A 19,973-nucleotide genomic window follows, 5' to 3' on the forward strand; every position below is an offset into this window, starting at 1 on the left:
AGACATGAAAAGAGTAGGCCAAGCTTCCAGGTGGAACTGATGCGTTGTGCGTAAATGAACGAGCCGTAGGTCACACTTCTGCTTTTGGGGGCGGACGAGTAAAGCTGTATACGCGCTCCGAACAGCAGCTGTTTGACTAATAAGATGCAAGCCACGTGTGGCTCATAGGAAAATGAAAACAGGAATCAGTTAATTGTGATCATATTAACGTCAACTTTCTTTTCCCTTTGAACAGCTGTTTCTCTTACAAAGAATCCCAACCCCTCCGAGGGCTTTTCACAGCGTAGGTTGCCTTCTTAAAAATAACACTTCTTCTGTTTAGTAATACTAATGCTGACGTAGATGCATCCTTTAACTAACTGGGGACATGCTCAGCCTGTCCGTTATAACTGTCCGAGTAATATACTCTCATTAATCCAGGTGCAAGATTAGGTTTGCAGAAATGAGAAGAGAGAGATGATATCTCATATTTCCACTTCCTCTTTAGGTGGTATATAGACAACCCTCACACAAAAAAAGGCTGCACATCGAGGGTGCCTGCATCGAGAATGCAATGTTTGTAAGAAGTGCGTTTCTCTAAAGTGCCGAAGGCTGTGATTTTGCTCCGAAGGAGGTAAGATGTTTGTTTCAGAGGAATGTGACACATCCTTTGAGAGCTATGTGAGATAAGGTGCCTTTTGGGAAATCTTCTTTTTAAAATTAAATTCGCATGAATGATATCTAAAGTTTTGTTGTCATTTCATCGTATTATTGTTTTTGTGTCGTCTAATGTGAATTGTTTGTTGAGTTGATTTTTGTATCAGTTTTACAAACTAGTGTCTGGAGTCCGTAATGCTGTGTGGTCAATGAACGTCAACATAAGAGTAAATATTAAATGAATAGATCATTTTATGTTGAAAGTCTTCTACGAGTGGAATACTGACTGACATGTGGCGTTCTTTAGTCACTTGGCTAACAGCCTCTGCCAATGTGCTCTTTGTTGCAGCCATGCTTTGTGAAGCCAGACTGTTCAGTATGACGTGTGGTGAATTGGAGGAGCTGGATTCCCCCCTTCCTCAGAAAGCTCCCCAGGGTGCTTTTGGGCAGCTGAGAGCAGCTGCCACCCTGGTGCCAGGCTCCGTCAGACACGCTCCACTCGTTCATCACAACTCCCCCGAGCTGACAGGTTGTTTGCTCAACAGGAGCGATTCAGCTGAGTTGTACATCTCCCCGCCGCAGTCCTTGGATGGCAGACAGATCTCCCCGCAGATAGAGATCCCGGCTCAGGCTCGCTCAGTTGGCGACGCCCCTTTCCTGGTTCCCTCCTCCTGTCAGAGCATCTGCCAAAATTACAGCGACCTCCACATTGGCGGCGACCAGGTGCTGCCGCTCTCGACTAACGATGGAGAGCTCCGGCTCTGCACCGCCCCCCAGGATGTGGGCCCTTTCCTCCAGTCATGCGATGTCCCCCCGGCTGTGGAGGATTCTCCCCCACAAAAGACATCTAATAGTGGGCTTCTGCTTCCACCAAGGGGGGGCTCACATCGCTGGAGACTGGGGAGTGTCCGTGATCGGAGCTTTTTGTTCCAGGGCGGCGAGGGTCCCTTCTCCAACTCTGTACTCAATCACTATCTGGAGCAGAAACTGTTGGACTTGTACCAGCAATACATGATGGAAAACATGGCCAGGGAAGGGGCCCCTGGAACGGGTTCTGACCATGGCGCCATTTGCCCTCTGCTGGGCTCAGAGCTGGTGCTGACCAGCCTGGACCAGATCACTTTGCAGCTGAGTCGGGAAGGGAACCTGGAGGCCGGCCTGGCTAAGGACATGGTCCTCAGTTGCCTCCTGCGGGTGGCGGGTGACATGCAGTCAAGTGAGATCAGCACTCCTTTTCTGCAGATATCCAATGAGCAACCCACAGAGAACAAAGGGGAGTAGCCCCAGTATCAAAAAATACCGCAAAAGAATTCTCCATTTTTTTTTGTATCATCCTCAAAATAAAATGAAACTGATTCCTGTTACTATTATGATATGATTCAAGTTATAAAAGATGGCGTAGGTTCATGTGGTGACCATGTGGTGCAGTTTTCCCCTTTCTAAAAGCACAATAAAAACAGGAACTGAATATTGAAACCAATCTTTCACTTTTCTTCCGCCTTGCACCATTTTCCTACTTTTTGTACTGCTGGCCACTACTCTGAGCAATGTCTGCTCATTGTTTCTTCATTTGAAATAAATGTCTCTCTCTGGTGAATTGCCGAAGAACATCTTGTTCTCGGGATTATGAGACACAAATGGAAAATTATTGTTTTAAAAGTTGTATCCATTATAGTTTATTTCAGTGGAATAGAAGTCATGTCATGTCATGTCAACAATAAAAGAGAGTGAGCTGTACCCGCTGTCAGGGGATATTTAGCACATTCTGCTATTGTTGTGACCAAAGATTAACTCTACACAAGTGAACGTGTTGGTCGTTCACTGTACCAGTCAAGGTTTGGACCTTCTCATAGCGTGTGTCCAAACTTTTGACCGGTACTGTATGTCTTATCCCTTTCTCTACTGCAAATTCTCAAGCTATCATGTAGAAATATCATGATCATGATCTGTGCTGCTGGCAAAATACAAAACCTCGTCGGTCGGCAGTCATCATGAAGTGGAATTATGCTTCAGGAAGCCAGAAAAGGAAGAAGAGAAAGGAACAGGAGGATACAGATACAGGTGGGTTAAAGAGTGATACTAGAGTGATAAGAAGTCCTAGTGAATGCTTGATAAGTAGACTATAATACAGTAAATAAACAAACAAATAAATATTAAATAATAAGTGAAATTTTCGCACACGAGGACACCAAGAAATAAAAACTGCTTTCACCCCTGATAAACGGTCACAAGGGGGAAGCATTATCACCAAATAACTTTGCCCCGCCCCCCTCACACACTCTAATTTCTTATATTTGTTCCCTTTGACTGTCTATCCGGCTCCCTCACCCAATATCCAACCATCCAGCTTGTGTTTCTGATCACATGCTCACTGCTAATCTATGATGTCACCCAGACAGGGTTGTAAATCTGTGTCACGCAGGCAGTCGGGCACTAACACCAAATTGAACAGTGTTTTATACACTGAATTCCTCCACGGTTAAACAAAATACAAGCCTGAGATACGGTTATCTAGACCGCATGATTTATTTCAGGATAATATTGCACAAGTGCAAACGAGAAACCAATGGATTTTCACACCAAAAGTGACATCTTTTTTTTGTTGATGTCTCCCTTTATTCAAAGTGCTTTGAAAGACCTGCGTCTCCATTCCAGCTCAGTGCAGCTGTGGCCTTCTGAGCCTGTGTTTGATCAGCTTCCTGGTTTCCTGTCCAAACAGAGAGCCACAGGAGGAAACTGTGTTTACCGAGCGGAGCGCCGCAGTCTCAAGGCCGCAGAGACACATGTTTCGGTGTTTCTGTTTGAACTGTACAGGTACATGTTAAAGCAACCCAATCCTTACAGACCTGAACAAACACAGGCTAACATAATTCACCCAGCAGAGTGAGACCAACTGATTTCCACAGACCTTGGAAAAATGTTGCAGAAGAGGTTATTAAGAATTGTTTCATAAGTAAAGCTACACACTGCAGTCTCTTAAACACACACATAACATTTATTCACAAACCCTTGATTTAATCAATTTGCACAAATTATTAACGTCTCCTCGTCAAAAGCTTAACAACAAACTCACTGGGTTTTACTTATTTGACTTCAGTCATTGATTGCAATTAGTAGTCGTTTTCTCTTTAAGAAAAAGTAAACAAAGGTCAAAGAATGAAGGTGAAGCCAGGAAATGAAAGCAGGGTCAGAAAACAAACAATAAGCTACAAAAAAAGTTGAAGGAAAAGAACCCACACTTCTCTCACGGTCGAGCAATGAAACCAACCGGGAGGTTGGAGAGTCTTTCAGAGGTTCATAAAGTAATTTCTTTGTCACAAAGAGCTTTTAACATGGAGGGCGGTTAAGGCAAGGCCACAAGATTTTATATCAAAGCCAAGGTCCTCGATACACTCTCGCTATTGTGGCTTTAATGCTGTGCAGCACACTGTGGCCTACCTTCGTTTAAAAAGCCTTTAGTATGTAGCCTTGTTAATTGGAACAGTCGTATAATCTTTGCCTATTTATTTTTCTCCTGTTTTGTGACTGTAGGATTTAAAAACTTCTATCACAATCGTTTCAAGGCCTATTGATGGCCAAGATCCTTTGAGCTCTTTACAGCATCAAAAATGTATGAACACACACGCACGCACGCACACACACACACATTCCCATTTCTTTTGCTTACATTCAAACACAGGAATTAGTTGCAGATAATGTTTTTATGTATTGCTGTGGTAAATAATCACTTACAGGTGGAAGGGCACTTAATTTAATTAAAGCCAGAAGAGTTGTTGTTTTGCAAAGTTACATAGACTGGAGAGACATAATGTCCAAGGGGAAACCGTGATGGCGGCTCATGCTCTGTATCTGGCAGATTGACACTGGGACACGTAGGTGGTGGAACGGGAGAACACACATTTCCCGGTCCGTTAGCCGCTGAAGGTTGCAGGCGCCTGCGGCAGCGTGGCTGACCTTGGCTGAGCGGGAGCAGACGGAGAGACCTTGAGAGACAGAGGGGCAGCAGGATCTGGCGCTCTAACAGCCGGGGAACATAATGTGGTAATGCATGACGGCATATCACAGCGCACAGTGCTCGTGTAACTGTAGATGGTGTTATGTTCAAAAAATGAAGAAACAACCAGATGGACGGGAGACATCTTTGAATGAACAGTTAAAATCAAAAGTATTTAAATAAAGAAAAAGGTGTTGTGCTAAAAAGAACATCTCAGCTGAGAAGCTGCTGGTCTCCACAACCAACAGGCCACAGGCCACAGGGAGTCCTTTGACCATCCCTAGTGCCCGTTTGTTGCCTCCACCAGCGAGAACAATGGCTACCTACAAGTATTTATACAGATCAGTAAAGGTGTGAAAGTCAGTGACCACGCCCCCTGGCATTTCGGAGGCCTCCCAGTCAATATCAGTTGTGGTGTTATCAAGAATTACATTACAGTAGATTACATTACATACAATCATAACTGTACATTGGTATTATTCTATTCGATTACAGTTTCAAAATTAGTGGTCTTATAACATTCCCATTACTGTATTGAATACATATCTCCAGAATCATGGTTTTATTTTCGTGTACACTAAATGCATTTTATTTATAGTTAATTTATGAACCTGGTCGTCAATTTATTTTTTAATATCCTACAAGGGCAACAGTACGGAGAATTTTTTTAAAGATTTTTATACGTTTTGTCAAATTTACGACATCATGTTGAATTGTGGACCTCGTTGGCCATGTGTGCTTCTGCAAGGAGGGTAATGAAGAAGAAATGTCTAAAAACTATGACAATATTTTACTGCCATGTTCTTCTTGTATGTACTGTCAAACCCAGTAAAGGTTTGGATTACTATCAGCAATAACCCAATTTCCTGGAGTTTAAATCTCTTATTAATAGTTTCTTATCTTATCTGTCTTTGTGTCCTTTAGATATTGGAAATACAAAAATCTTTGTTACAAGAAGGATGTAACTTCTCCAACATGCGTGGACCACATGTTGTTCACGTTGACAGAGTTGTGTCAACAACTGTTATTTTTGTAAAGATCCTTTACAGCAGCAGTCAGTACAGTAGCAAATTAAATGTGCAAACAAGGAATGAAAAGGCCAATTTTATCATGAATGAAATTAGTGGTAACCAACAAATGTTTTTGTGAGACTTTGTGAGATTTGTTTTATCCGACAGAAAGCTAAAAACATCAAAGTGAATGTGAACCGTCCTCTTTTTTAAGACACTCGATATTCTCGCATCGGGTCGGACATCCAGTTGGCACAACAGGTCAAATCAATAACTGATCTCTCTTCAAATTTGTGTTATTACATTTTGCTTTTATCACACAAACCTTTAATTATAACCTGTATTGTGTGTAAACTACCGGTGCTTTAAATGTGTTCTATTGTCTTGTACTTCTTTTTCTACTGTAATTTCCTTTGTGGTGCCTGGCTGCAGAAAAATATATAAAACAAGCATACTGTCACAAGTGAACAATATATATATATATATGTTTATATATAGTAAATTTGAGCTTTTATATATATATATTATATATATATATATATATATTATATTATATTTTGTACACTAATATAGCTAATATAGCAGTAAACCAGCATTAGCTATGTAAAGATAGTGGAGTAGTGTCTTGAATGAATAAATCACTCTCAGTCTGTTGTTATGAGAGCTTGTTTACATAATTGAGCCAGACGCGTGTGCTTTTAGTGCATGTTAGTGCATGTGAGCGTCCCCCAGGTTGCCTCAACTTTTGTTTCCACCAAAACATTAGTTACCATCTATTCAGTTTATGTTGTTCTTCGTTATTACACATTATATCACAAATAATCTTAAAACAATGATTCCTTTCTGTTACATTCCGACTTTAATGATACAAATAAAATAGAGTGCTGAAAGACAGATATCCAAGTATAACATCTGCCGATGTAGCTCAGAAACATCGCGTCTAACACAAATAGTTCAACAAGCTCAATAGGCCCTTTGTGGAGGCCTTGGCCTTGGAACAATCCAACATGTATAGAAAGACAAAATGAAAAGAGAGGGAAATTATACAGGCACATAAATTGTGAAAGGAGGCAGAATGATGTGTGAAAGCATGTATCTAGTTAAGCAAGGCCAATGGAGGAACTTGAATGGGTAAAGATGAGGAAGCTTAATTGGAAAAAACTTCTTTTAATGATAAGAGTTGAGGATTAGACTCAAATTTGGTGACACAACCATGACCAACACAAACAACACTTCAGGTTATACGGTTCAAGACACACTGATACATGCCGCTGATCAGGGATACTTACTACATCCCATATCTGACTAGTTACTGTGGCCCAGTGCTCCTTTTGACAGAGCCTGACAGGTCCTGAAAGTTACCCGGTACTGCAGCTAGATTCCTGCAACATCACAATATTGCATAATTAGTGAGATATTACGTGCTAACAAGAAAATACATCATTGTGAGGTGCATCGTGTTTGTGTCCGGACCAATTGTCCCGTCAGGAGCCACTTCCATCTACAGCGCGGCCTAGGTGTGTTCAGCACAGACCACGCCAAACAACGATGCCGGAGCTTAGCAAAAATACTGCAATAGCCTCAGTTGGATGTTGTTGGCTTATTATTATTACTGTCATCATTTAAAATAAGCAGGAACACAGAGATAGAAGGAGATAGGGTCAGGTGATGGTATATTGCCTTGAGACATGCAGTGCAGCGGAAGAATGTAAAAATAATAATTGTCTGGAAGTGAGGTTTTCATTGAGGATGAGTCATTTCACAGCTTAAACTTTAAAAAAAGAAAGTTCAATACTTTCAGGTTAACATATTAAAAGAGAGAAAACATTGCGTTTTCAAGGCCTTACAGATCTTTAATGACAAGTATTGCAGAAGCAAAGTCAGACAGCATGACGCGCCGCCGATGAGTCACTTACACAAGTCTGAAAATGGGTTTGTTGTTGTTCAAAGTCTCAAAGGAAGGACACCTCACTGACAAATTTAATGAGAATTCTTCTCATCACTCAAAGACAAAAGACCTGTCAAACGTTTTCACGTTTGTCTCATTTCAAATGTTTATTTCACCCACCAGTGTTTTCTCTCACCTTGGACCTCTGTATACGTTGGCCTTTGCCTGTCTCCACTCACCCCCCCCCTCACCTTCACCTCCTCCCGCGGCTTTTCCTGGCACAACCACATTGTTATTAGTGTAATATTTTAGTTACTTATGCAAACATGACCCTGTCCTCGATATGCGGTGAGGCCAAAATATTCATACTGTAGTCACTGCGAGACTAATAAAGACTGAGATAGGAGGGACATTTATTGCTCCACAGCACAGTTCATATTTCACTCAGTAGCCTTTGAGCACACACACGCACGCACCATGATGCATGTACGTCTCACATGCGTAGTTAGTAATGGCTATACATACAAAAAAAAACCCCATTTCATTTCACAACATAAATTCCGATAATATAAATAGATAGGCGGGGGGAAGGCAGAGATAAAAAAAGGGCAAGTGGGTAAATGGGATACGTAGGGAAAAGGGTTAGGGGAGGCAATCTGCATTTTAATCCCCGTTTTGTCCGAATGCATTTTTATGAAGTGACTGTTGATTAAATCCTTTGTTCCTCGGCGGGGCAAGGCGGGCCGGGTGAGATAATGGGAATGCAAAGTGGGTTTGGCCAAAGCGAAGACAGTCTCGGGTAGGGAGGTGACCGAATGCAGTGAAAGGCATCGAGAGTGGCACTGGGGGACTTGCTGTGTGGAATGGGAAGCACACGCACACACTCATGGGTTTGACCTTGGCAGCTTCCCCCTCCTCCCCCCTCCTTCGCCCCCTCCAGGGTCCCACTCAACCTTGGTTAATTAGCCCACATCCCAGTGGTTTATGTTCAACACACAATTTATCCACAACAAGGACATTACAACGGCAGTGTCCCGCCTCTCGCTCACTCCCTCATTCTGTTGTAGAAGATTCATCTATGTTTGTATGGCTTTCTGCATCCTTTAGTTTAGACATTTCATTCAAAGTCTCTATGATCAATATTCCTGTGTGTGCAGATGCTGTGTGTGTGTGTGTGTGTGTTTATATTATGGATCAAATACATATGAATATGAAGGAGGTCCCTTGTACAAATGCATGTACGAACCCAATCTAGTGATATAATAGATCTTATAGCAAGCTCATGACTTTCTTTCCTGTGGCTTACACTGATATTCTCACCATCCTCAACAAATACAGAAATCTTATTTTGTAAATTACATTACTTTTGTGTCAAAGTTTAACAATTGTTTTATCAAAAGGACATTTTAAAATTTAAATAAATGCTCACTGTGTTTTCCTTGTTGCATTCAATTTAAAAATGATTGCATTCATCATGATGAACAGAGTATGCAAAATAAAGCACATGGTGTTCATTGTTTTTGTTTTCTTTACCCTGGATGCATTTGGTATAAACTATGGAATGTCCCTGTTTCTGCTGGTTTTGTGAGATCCTTAGTTTTATCAGCCTCCATTAGCCGTTATATTATGAATTCTTATGTTAAGTCGGTCAGAAACAGCTCACCATACAACACTAAAGTCAATAATGTCAATGTTGTGTTTCTGCTCTGCAAGCGGCTCAAATCATTTAATGTGAACATGTTACTTTTAACAAACTTTGTGCACTCTCTAAATATGTAGTTATAAGAAATTGTATTGGTTTTATGCATAAATCAACTGCATGGCCTTTAGAGATAATGTTAATCTGCACAAATGACTCACAGCAGCGGTGTGACTAAGGCCCCGACATTGCTATACTTCATACCCTCTGTATTTTATGCAACCAAAGTGCCTCTAAAAACCCATCCAAACTGAGTTGACATCCTTGGAATCTTCTCTAAACCGCTTAAGACAAGAGAAACTGCTAACTCACTGTTAAAAGAATCGTAGAAGTAACCCTACCCCATTCAGACATTTGAGACATCAGGAGTAGTTCAGGTAGTTCATTTCTCACAGTGAAAAGCCCCACTGAGCCGCCGTCGCTTCCATCTCAGTGCAGTGCAGTCCGAAGCATTTAGACAAGCAGTCCACACAGAACAATGCCCCTTCAGACTTCACACTATTTAGCAAACTATTACTCCATAGATTCTATAAAAAATTGTCTACATTTGTTATATAAATGATGATTGAAAAAATATAGCGGTTAGTGTTCAATAAAAAGTCGTATGTGACAACTCAACAGTGCATCAGCACACAGGTGGTTCCTATTGGCATCTGGTTGCCAAACGAACTGTCAGAACTCAAGACTCCCATACTTGGGGGCGCGGGAGGGATTGGCTAGAGGTTGCAGTTTGAGGGGCATCATGCCCCAGACTGATGTCACTGTGGCTCATTAATCCTTGAATCTGTCAGGAAAAGGGTGTAGGTAAAGGCAGGCAGGAAGACCCAAATGAAGACTCTTCTCCCACAAACAACGGTACTTTTAATCACTCCGAAACTACAAAATCAAAAAGGCCAACAGGAACAAAACGCAGACAGGGACCAGGAACATACATCCATGCAGAACATCCAGAACACATACAGGCTACAGACTTCAAAGCTATTGACTACAACCTACATACGTGCAATGACGCGACAAGACACACAGGGCTTAAATACACAGGGGTGGTGCAGGTGGTTGGACACAGGTGGAAACAATCATGGACACTGGAGACAATCACAGGGGATGACAGGACAAGGCAGGAAGTGAAGTTAACCCAGGGACACCAGAGGCATGAATCTACAAAATAAAACAGGAAGTAAACCCAAACCGTGACAGTATCCGCGTGAACCCTAAACAATCAAAACGTTTGCAAATGAGGTATAAAGATGACTTCCTTGTTACAGGAATACAGACACAAATGAATTCTATCAAAATGCAAAATAACACAAAACAATGCCAATCGACATGATACAATGCAACAACCTTTATCACAACTTGTTAGAACACAACCGAGCAGTGAGCTGTAATAGCTAAATGATTAGTGCCTGTCCTAAAAGCTAGCATATCTGCTGCTTTGTTTGTTGTAAGCAGGGTGACCTTGTGCTTATATACCAACCTTGAACGGTACTACAAGTGGAGGCAAATAGAGAGTGTGTATGTGTGTGCGCTGTTTACCCACATTCGGTGAGAGGTTCACAGCTGAGGTAAACAATGAGCAAAGCTGTGTTTATTCAAAGAGTGGTTGTGTGCCACTAGGCTGCTTTGAAGAATTAATGGGGATAAGACACTTTGTTTACTTTAATACTGTAGATCTAATCTTGGGTATGTTTACTGGCTGCATATGGTCAGGCAAAGATCAAGTTCTGGTTAAATACCCAGCGAGCATTTTCCCGTTGAAAAGACATCTGTGGGCGGTGTTGAAAATTGGATCAAAAGTGTTTTTTCAGCGTCTATTCGTAGAGGTTGAAGAGACTTTTGTGTTTAGACCACATTTCAATGTAATTTGGTTTTGTTTTGTTTTTGTTTACAAACAACGTCCACATTTGTAGGTTTACGGCCAATATTGATAATGATGTTGAAAACCGATCAAGGAGTATTTTTGACATCTAGTTTTAGACGTCGAAAACACTTGAACCAATTTCTACGTCCAGAGACGTCTTTTAAACAACTTGGGAAAAATGCTCGCTGGGAACACGTTCCGTACTTAGTCATAGTAGTCATAATACTGTTAGTAGTCAACAGTACCCAAAAATGAAAAAAAAAACATATATTTTACTTTTGTTTTCTACTTTTATCCAATAAAATGGTATGTTACATTAACATCGTTTAATGTGTATTTATTACTAAACAATACTAATATAACATACCATTTTATTGGCTAGAAGCAGAATACAAAAATAAAATATATTTCAGAGAAAATAAAACTATGGAATTAAAACTGCAGAAAAAGCAACAAGTTAGTTTTCATTTCTGTTTGTTTTGTGTTTGTGCCAAATGTTCTAAATATGGGGAAGTCAGAGTGCGTATAAAACCCCTCAAGTGCCACCAACGTGTTAATTTCATTCACTGGGACAATGGTTTCAATCACTTTATTTTGAATAGCCAAAAATGACAAATAAGCATCAGATAGCTTTGCAGTCTATTCAGATGTGACATTGTCTGTCCCAAAACCCTGTAAGGCAGGACCACCATCAGATGTAACCCCCCTGGTCCATCATCAGTTGTGCTCAAAGTGGCTAAGGCATCGCTTTTCAACAGTTCGAGGGTGTTTTTAGGCCAGAGGGGCAGCTTTTAAGAAACTTTGACATTGGCTTCGCACTGGGTTACCAAAGCACCAGAATCTGTACATACAGTGAAGAAAATAAGTATTTGAACACCCTGCTATTTTGCAAGTTCTCCCACTTAGAAATCATGGAGGGGTCTGAAATTGTCATCGTAGGTGCATGTCCACTGTGAGACATAATCTAAAAAAAAATATCCAGAAATCACAATATATGATTTTTTAACTATTTATTTGTATGATAGAGCTGCAAATAAGTATTTGAACACCTGAGAAAATCAAAGTTAATATTTGGTACAGTAGCCTTTGTTTGCAATTACAGATGTCAAACGTTTCCTGTAGTTTTTCACTAGGTTTGCACACACTGCAGGAGGGATTTTGGCCCCACAGATCTTCTCTAGATCACTCAGGTTTCTGGGCTGTCGCTGAGAAACACGGAGTTTGAGCTCGCTCCAAAGATTCTCTATTGGGTTTAGGTCTGGAGACTGGCTAGGCCACGCCAGAACCTTGATATGCTTCTTACAGAGCCACTCCTTGGTTATCCTGGATGTGTGCTTCGGGTCATTGTCATGTTGGAAGACCCAGCCTCGACCCATCTTCAATGCTCTAACTGAGGTTACTGTTGGTAATACACTAAGACGTCATGGTTTGAAATCATGCATGGCATGGAAGGTTTCCCTGCTTAAACCAGCACATGTCAAGGCCCGTCTTAAGTTTTCCAATGACCATTTGGATGATCCAGAGGAGTCATGGGAGAAAGTCATGTGGTCAGATGAGACCAAAATAGAACTTTTTGGTCATAATTCCACTAAGCGTGTTTGGAGGAAGAAGAATGATGAGTAACATCCCAAGAACACCATTCCTACTGTGAAGCATGGGGGTGGTAGCATCATGCTTTGGGGGTGTTTTTCTGCACATGTGTCAGGGCGACTGCACTGTACTAAGGAGAGGATGACCGGGGCCATATATTGTGAGATTTTGGGGAACAACCTCCTTCCCTTGGAAATGGTGGTCCCAGCTCTTTTCAGGTCATTGACCAGCTCCTCCCGTGTAGTTCTGGGCTGCTTGGCAATTTCCCCGTAGCCCTTTCCAGCCTTGTGGAGGTGTACAATTTTGTCTTTAGTGTCTTTGGACAGCTCTTTGGTCTTGGTCATGTTAGTAGTTGGATTCTTTTTGATTGCATGGGGTGGACAGGTGTCTTTATGCAAACAGGTCCATCTAATTTAGGATAAAACAAATTTAAAGGCAGACTAACAGGTCTTTGAGGGTCAGAATTCTAGGTGATAGACAGGTGTTCAAATACTTATTTGCAGCTGTATCATACAAATAAATAGTTAAAAAATCATATATTTTGATTTCTGGATTATTTTTTTAGATTATGTCTCACAGTGGACATGCACCTACGATGACAATTTCAGACCCTTCCATGATTTCTAAGTGGGAAAACTTGCAAAATAGCAGGGTGTTCAAATACTTATTTCCCTCACCGTATATCACACACACACACACACACACACACACAAACACACGTATTAAATTTTAATATTACGGTATCTTTGTATGACAGTGTCAGCGTAATGAAATTTGCACTTAAATGCGCCATTCCTTGATGTACTCTTAGGGCTGTATAACTACCAAAGCACTCTGGTGACAAGCGAGCTGCAGGGGATGGCAAGCAGATACAAACTTACCATGTTCATGTTTATTCTGTGGTTGTGTTACAAGTTGCTGAGTGTCTTTTCTGAGCAATGCACGTTTTTTCAAGTTAAGTTTAAAACAGGCTTTTTAGATAGTCGTCCAATCACATTAGACTGCAAGTGCTCAACAAAATTGAAGAAAAAAGGGCATCCTGTGTCTTGCTGTTTCTTTGTTGTTCACTTTAACATTCTGTTTTTCACAATTATTTCAGGTTTCCAGAGAAGAACCTATACATTTTTCAATTGCCGCAAATTTCATCTTTCTTTCTCTCCAACACACAGACACACACACACACACACACACACACACACACACACACACACACAAGCATGCACCCACACACAGTTTCACTGCTGTAAGTTAGAGATATGAGTCCTTGCAAGTGCAGCATTAAATTTGTAACTATTATAGAGACAAGGACACAGCCCTTTATGCGAGCAGCCAAAGAGAGAAAATGGAGGCAGTCGCTATAGCAACCGCCAGAAGAGTACCCAACAAACCAACAAACAATGCGGTACAAGACTTTTTCAGGGGAGCCATTTAATGCAAAGCCTTGAATCATACAAAGTTGTCCTCTTAAGTTTCTGAGACCTGTCTTGGAGTGTCTGTGGATGTCTGGGTCCATAGTGTTTGGTAAAAAACCTTGTGTTTTTCTCCACACTTGTGTTTCAAGGCTGACTTGTCTGAATGTGCCAAAGAGCTGTCTTCTCGGGTCACGGCAACCTCAGAATTTAATTTGTGCGATCAGCCTTCAGGAAATGTTTACTCCTGCAAAATCACTTAACATAACAATGCTCACTTATTGAAAACATTTTGTGTATTTTCTGAAACTATATGCACAAACTGTGTCAGATATATTTATTGTATATTAGACTACAACAGCAGTTCCTTTTTCCTTTAGTCGATCAACATGAGGCGTTGTGAGAAAAAGGAATGTTCAGAATAAGTTCAGTGCGGACAAATTTACATTCTAGCAACATTGTAACGAAATCTAATTGCCAGCATCAACACAGAAAATCTGAAGCACCAGAATTTGCTTCCAAGGGTTCTTCCCTTCCCACTGTGATTTCTGCATGTGCTCTGCTCTAACTTTCTCATGCTCCTTGTCTGAGCAGATAGCTTCTTTGGCAGTGACCTTGCTCTACATTTCAGCACTAGACACAAAACTGCAGCGTGGCTGATGCCGTCTGACTCAGACTGTCTGAGTGTCACAGCAATTAGTTACAGAAGTGCAGATCACAGAGAGACGACTGTGTGTGTGTGTTTGTTTAAAAGCTCCTAAACCCTTTTTCACTTTACTGTGAACAGTGGAAGCTTATACTATAATTGTGTCTTCCATATTTGATGGACACACATTATGAGATTTTGATGTCAAAGCCAGACCGGACTGCTGAGCGTATTCCTCAGGCTTACTTTCATCATTGTCAAAGACAAACTGTCCACCACCACAGCACTCACTATGAGAAGTTGAAAACACATTTGCTCTCATATGTTACAGCTGATAATACAGTCCCTTCCCACGCTGTCATTTTGGCAGCATAGCGCGTGACCCTTCGGTCAGCACTGTTGCTGTCCTTTGTTAGAGCTGTTTGCTCTATATGCTGCCCTCGGCTTGGCCATCACAATTTTGAGAGCCCGGTATGGTCAAAACATCTTTCACATTTACCAGGGTCTCAAATATTGTGACGATGGAACATGGATCCCATACAAGGAAATACAAATAAGAAATTCTCACTCTCTTGCTTTCATTCGATTGATGTTATTCAATTGTTGTGCAAAACTATAACATTCTGCTTTTCACCCATTGAAGGGTGTCAACTACATAAATAAAGAAAATCTTCATTCATCAAATTTATAGCGTTATATGTGTTTTTCCTAAAGAAAAATGGAGCATGAGATATTTGGTATGTCTGCAGGTATGTCAGGTATATTTGACATGCTTTGTCTGTGGAAAGACGATGGCGTGGAGAGCTACTTAAGTGCTTCTTACACCAATGAAATAAATGAGGGAACGTTTTGACTGTGTTTTTGCAACAAGACATAATGTAATCTCTCTTTGAGACGGAAGGATTTGTATAACCCGCGCCGGCTGGACCTTGAGCAGAAGAGAGAGGGTGAAGGCTTTTTATCCCGTGGTGTCCTTGATATAAACATGTGAAAAATCTCTCTGTTTTTGCTCTTGGTTAAATCAATACAAAGATGTTCGGCCTCTGAAAAAGTTTTTCATCCGGCCTCCATTCACAGCCATGTCCTTTGACGAAAAGGAACGGGGCACGCTGAGGTCTGCGAGTTCATGAATGTGACCATGCACTCAATATCATACTTTCTCCACACCGAACACAACCTTCTGTTGTTAACCTTAACCCTGTAGGTGGTTTGCTTACAACAGCCTGAAACTCAACATAGTTTGAGTCTGGAGTTCTTCTCAGAATTCTTAGACTTTTCTCACAATTTATCAGACAACATCTCTTTCAGCAGTCACCCTAACCTGGGATCCCTCTTAGGAGCAATTAAGATAGACCTCTAATTCATCTGCTTTATCCTGATCTGTCTTTCCCATTCTCTCATTCGAATGACCTCCACTCCTCCCGTCTTGCCCCCCCCCCCCACCTCCCATCCTCCTTCAGTGACAGAAGCAAGGAGAGCATTGAGTCATGACATCATAATTCACCAGCTCCTGTTTTCACGGTTAAATCAATATCAGTGTGTCCGAGTCAAGGTTGGAGGCTGGCCTTCGCTCAGTTCTTCCTACTTCTTTCTCATAGAAAATCATATAAATTGTCCCTAAAATAATTAAGCCTTCAGATCTGTCGCTGGACTATATTTTTCCCGGTTTCTGCCTGATAAACAGCTCTGCCAGGGATTCAAGGTAATTCCGAGAATAGAACTGGGCTCTGATTCCTTGCCCTTCCTCTCTCACAAATAATAACATAACCTTTTAAATAATCAGGTCTGTTGGCCGCTGCTGTATTTTGCTGGACACGTCTTGCAGTCAGGCTGAGTCCCATGTTGTTTTTGATGTTGTTGTTTTTGATCAGACATGTTTAAGCTTTCACATGTGAGCAAAAGAGATGTAAAACACTTTGGATTATCGTCTGAATGTCATTGTCATAGTCCAGTGGGGTGTCTTGAATGTTTCGGTATATAAGTGACTTTTGAAAAGCATGTGTTAGGTGAGAGAAGGAGAGACACAGATAGAAAACCAGAGAGAGAGAGGAAAAGAAGAGGAGGGGGGGAGGGGAGAAAGAGGAGGTGCCCTGGGGGAGGCGGAATATGCAGAGTATGACGGGCTCTCTCCCGCGCGGGGACAGACAGGAGCTAGTATAAACGTGCTCCGGGCTATCGGGGTGTAAGAAAACAACGCTACTTCTGTCACTGACCTCCGGCGCTTCAAAGAGAGAGCGGGTCCCACTGAGCTCCGGCCCATGTAGAGCGGCCATGGCCGCGCTGGAGGGCTGCCGCTGCCGTGGTGCCGGCGGTCGAAGCAACAACAGCATCCTCTACAGCATTTTGAAGAATGACAGCCTCGCGAGCACCGAGGAGCAACATCATCATGAACATCAACAGCAACAACAACAGCAACAACAACAGCCCCAACAAGAAACGGTGCAAAACTTGCACAGGACCTCCTCCTCCTCCTCCGCCGCCGACCGCGCCTCGCCGCAGGAGCTCCGGCAGCAGGCTTGCTCCTGCGGCTCCACGCGGCGCCGGGGTGTCCTCCGCTCCCCGCAGGTGACGTGCAAAGCCGCCTCGGCGGTTCTGGTGAAGACACTGCGGTTCGTGAAGAACGTCCCGTGTTTCCGGGAGCTGCCGGAGGACGACCAGCTGACGTTGATCCGCAGCGGCTGGGCGCCTCTGCTCGTGCTCGGACTCGCGCAAGACCGGGTGGACTTTGAGACGGCGGAGACCGTGGAGCCCAGCATGCTGCAGCGCATCCTCACGGGTTTACCGGACAGGCACAGCGAGGTGCCGGCCGGCCAGAGCAGGGCGGAAGCCGGGGTATCTGTCGCGGACATCGACGCTATCAAAGCCTTCCTGAAGAAGTGCTGGAGTGTAGATATTAGTACGAAGGAGTATGCGTATCTGAAAGGAGCCGTGCTGTTCAACCCAGGTAGGAGACCCACCTGTGCGTCAAAGCTGTTTGACTGACACAGACTGTAGGCTGCCGAGTTCTTCTTAGGTTGTGTTCAGAATAGGTGACTATTATTGCCTTTTATTAATGAGTATATATATAATATATATATTTGTGACCCCAATGTGCCGTTAGAAATAGAAAGTGTCATTAATAATAATAATTGAGGACTGGTCACCTATTTATAGCATGTAGCCCACGGAAACCATCGCACTATCCCTCCCCTTGACCATGTCTTGTCCGTCTCCTCCCCTAGACGCGGAGGGTCTGCGCTGTCTCCACTACATCCAGTCTCTGCGGCGGGAGGCGCACCAGGCTCTGAACGAGCACGTCGGGATGATCCACCGGGAGGACGCGACGCGGTTCGCCAAGCTGCTCATAGCTCTCTCCATGCTGAGGGCCATCAGCGCGCCCGTGGTCGCGCAGCTCTTCTTTCGACCCGTTATAGGCAATGTCAGCATCGAGGAGGTGCTCATGGAGATGTTCTACGGGAAGTAGATGGACGGGCGGGTGAAGAGGATATTAGGGACTACTACATTCAGGACTTTTTCTGTATGTAGGAGGTCGTCGAGGTCTGTGAAATGAACAACCAGGCACGCGTGTCTCTGTGTGTGTGTGCGTGTGCGTGTGTGTGAGACAAAGGAAGACCGTGTGTTGAAGGCGACATATGTTATATTAGAGGAAAATTATACAAAGCAGCTGCTGGAATTCCTAACTTAATTGTTTTTATACAAACTATTTTTCTATAATAAAAAAAGCTCTCTGGACGTTTGTTTCATATCTCTCTTTCCTAATCAGTGACACACCTCTTCATGGGGCAAGTATTAAATCGGTCCTAGACAGAACCTTATTGGAAGTCTGAAATGTTCTTATAGAATCGGAGTTGCACTCAACTTCTGTTCACATTAGTTATTGATTAAAGGCGCATCGTTACTACTACAGATTAAGATGCCACTGCAGTTAAGACATTGTCCCGTTGTTCATTGCCCAGCAGCTGAGGTGGAGAGTTTTCACAGTGGCCGGGGACTATTTACTGGTAAAATGCCATGTTAGATCAGCAGAGTGCAACAGCACAGAAACCATACGTCAGCCTCTCTATCAACCAGCACACGCGGACAGGGTGAAGCAAAAGGGCTTCAGGTAATGTTCCAACAATCTCTCCAAATCTGACCATCACAGCATGGATGAATGGCTCACTAGTAAAAAAGTATCATATTCGGCAGAGAAAAGGTAAATACACATAGCACCAACAGCATTAGGTTCCACTAAATCTGTAGAGATTTAAGTGATGAAAACATGTACAACAATGGGGAAAAGATTTCCTGCTGAATTCCATTAAATGATATGAGTCCCTGGACACCTGCTTTCGGCTAGTCACTGCTCAAATGCGAGATGGTTTGTACCTGTGCTCACTCCCTGCAATTTGGCCCATGTTCACAGAATGATCTGGTCCAGAACGTTTCTATTTAACACTTCATACTAATCCAAGTCAAGTAAAATATTAAAAAATTAGTAAGAGACAGACTTCCAAGACATACATCTGCAAGAACTCAATGGAAAAATGTTTACATGAGCAGTCAATGTTGCCAATGTCCCTCAATGTAGCAATGCTTCTCTGATGTTTTAAAGAAAATATTCCGCACAGAACAACCACATGGATTTAAATTGGAATGGCACTAGACAGTGCTAAACTTAGAACATGAGGTACCAACTGGATGTTCACCTGAGACTATTAAAGATAACTCTCACACACCACCCAGTGGTCTGATAAGGCAATGCAGTAAAAGACAACCACAATAAACATGATCAAAATATGTGTAGAAAATATATACACAACACAGTCTCATAGCAATTTGTGAACGAAACACAAGATGATAACACTAGGTTCAGGCAACAAAAAAAAAAGAAAAATCATCACGGTTGGACTTAAAATTACGTCAACTGAGGTTTAGGGAACCAATAAATGCTACAGCTTTAGGTAACAAAACCACAACATAATATAAATGTTGATATAATGATTAAGTGGGTCAAGGTGAATAACATGACACACTGTTAAGTTCAGAAAATAACATTACCGAAATGCAGCCTTTAGAATTATAAAAAGACAACACTTTTTCTTACCTTTTGATATAAGAATACAATATTGCCCTTGGTTAATATACCCCACAGAGCCCCTATTTTGAAACTAATTCATATGTGGTGGACAGTTGGCAGCCTTTGTACAATCTTGCTTCCCTAGTCCAGGTTATTATTACTGTAACCAGAACGTTAATGC

The 19,973-nt window shown here is 42.2% G+C and overlaps 2 protein-coding genes across 2 annotated transcripts; both read left to right on the forward strand.

Moving 5' to 3' along the window:
* The first annotated feature begins 2 nt into the window (after nt 1–2).
* On the forward strand, nt 3–2,388 carry LOC119228333 (TLR adapter interacting with SLC15A4 on the lysosome). The gene is made up of 2 exons (XM_037487707.2): nt 3–613; nt 986–2,388. Exon 2 carries the CDS (start codon nt 988–990, stop codon nt 1,915–1,917), a length of 930 nt encoding a protein of 309 aa, XP_037343604.1. The 5' UTR covers nt 3–613; nt 986–987; the 3' UTR covers nt 1,918–2,388.
* Nucleotides 2,389–16,830: 14,442 nt separating this feature from the next.
* Nucleotides 16,831–18,493, forward strand: nr0b1 (nuclear receptor subfamily 0, group B, member 1). Its single transcript, XM_037488358.2, has 2 exons — nt 16,831–17,677; nt 17,955–18,493. Exons 1-2 carry the CDS (start codon nt 17,005–17,007, stop codon nt 18,194–18,196), a joined length of 915 nt encoding a protein of 304 aa, XP_037344255.1. The 5' UTR covers nt 16,831–17,004; the 3' UTR covers nt 18,197–18,493.
* The last annotated feature ends 1,480 nt before the right edge of the window (nt 18,494–19,973 follow it).

Source organism: Pungitius pungitius, chromosome 10, assembly GCF_949316345.1.
Source record: "Pungitius pungitius chromosome 10, fPunPun2.1, whole genome shotgun sequence".
Classification (NCBI taxonomy): domain Eukaryota; kingdom Metazoa; phylum Chordata; class Actinopteri; order Perciformes; family Gasterosteidae; genus Pungitius; species Pungitius pungitius.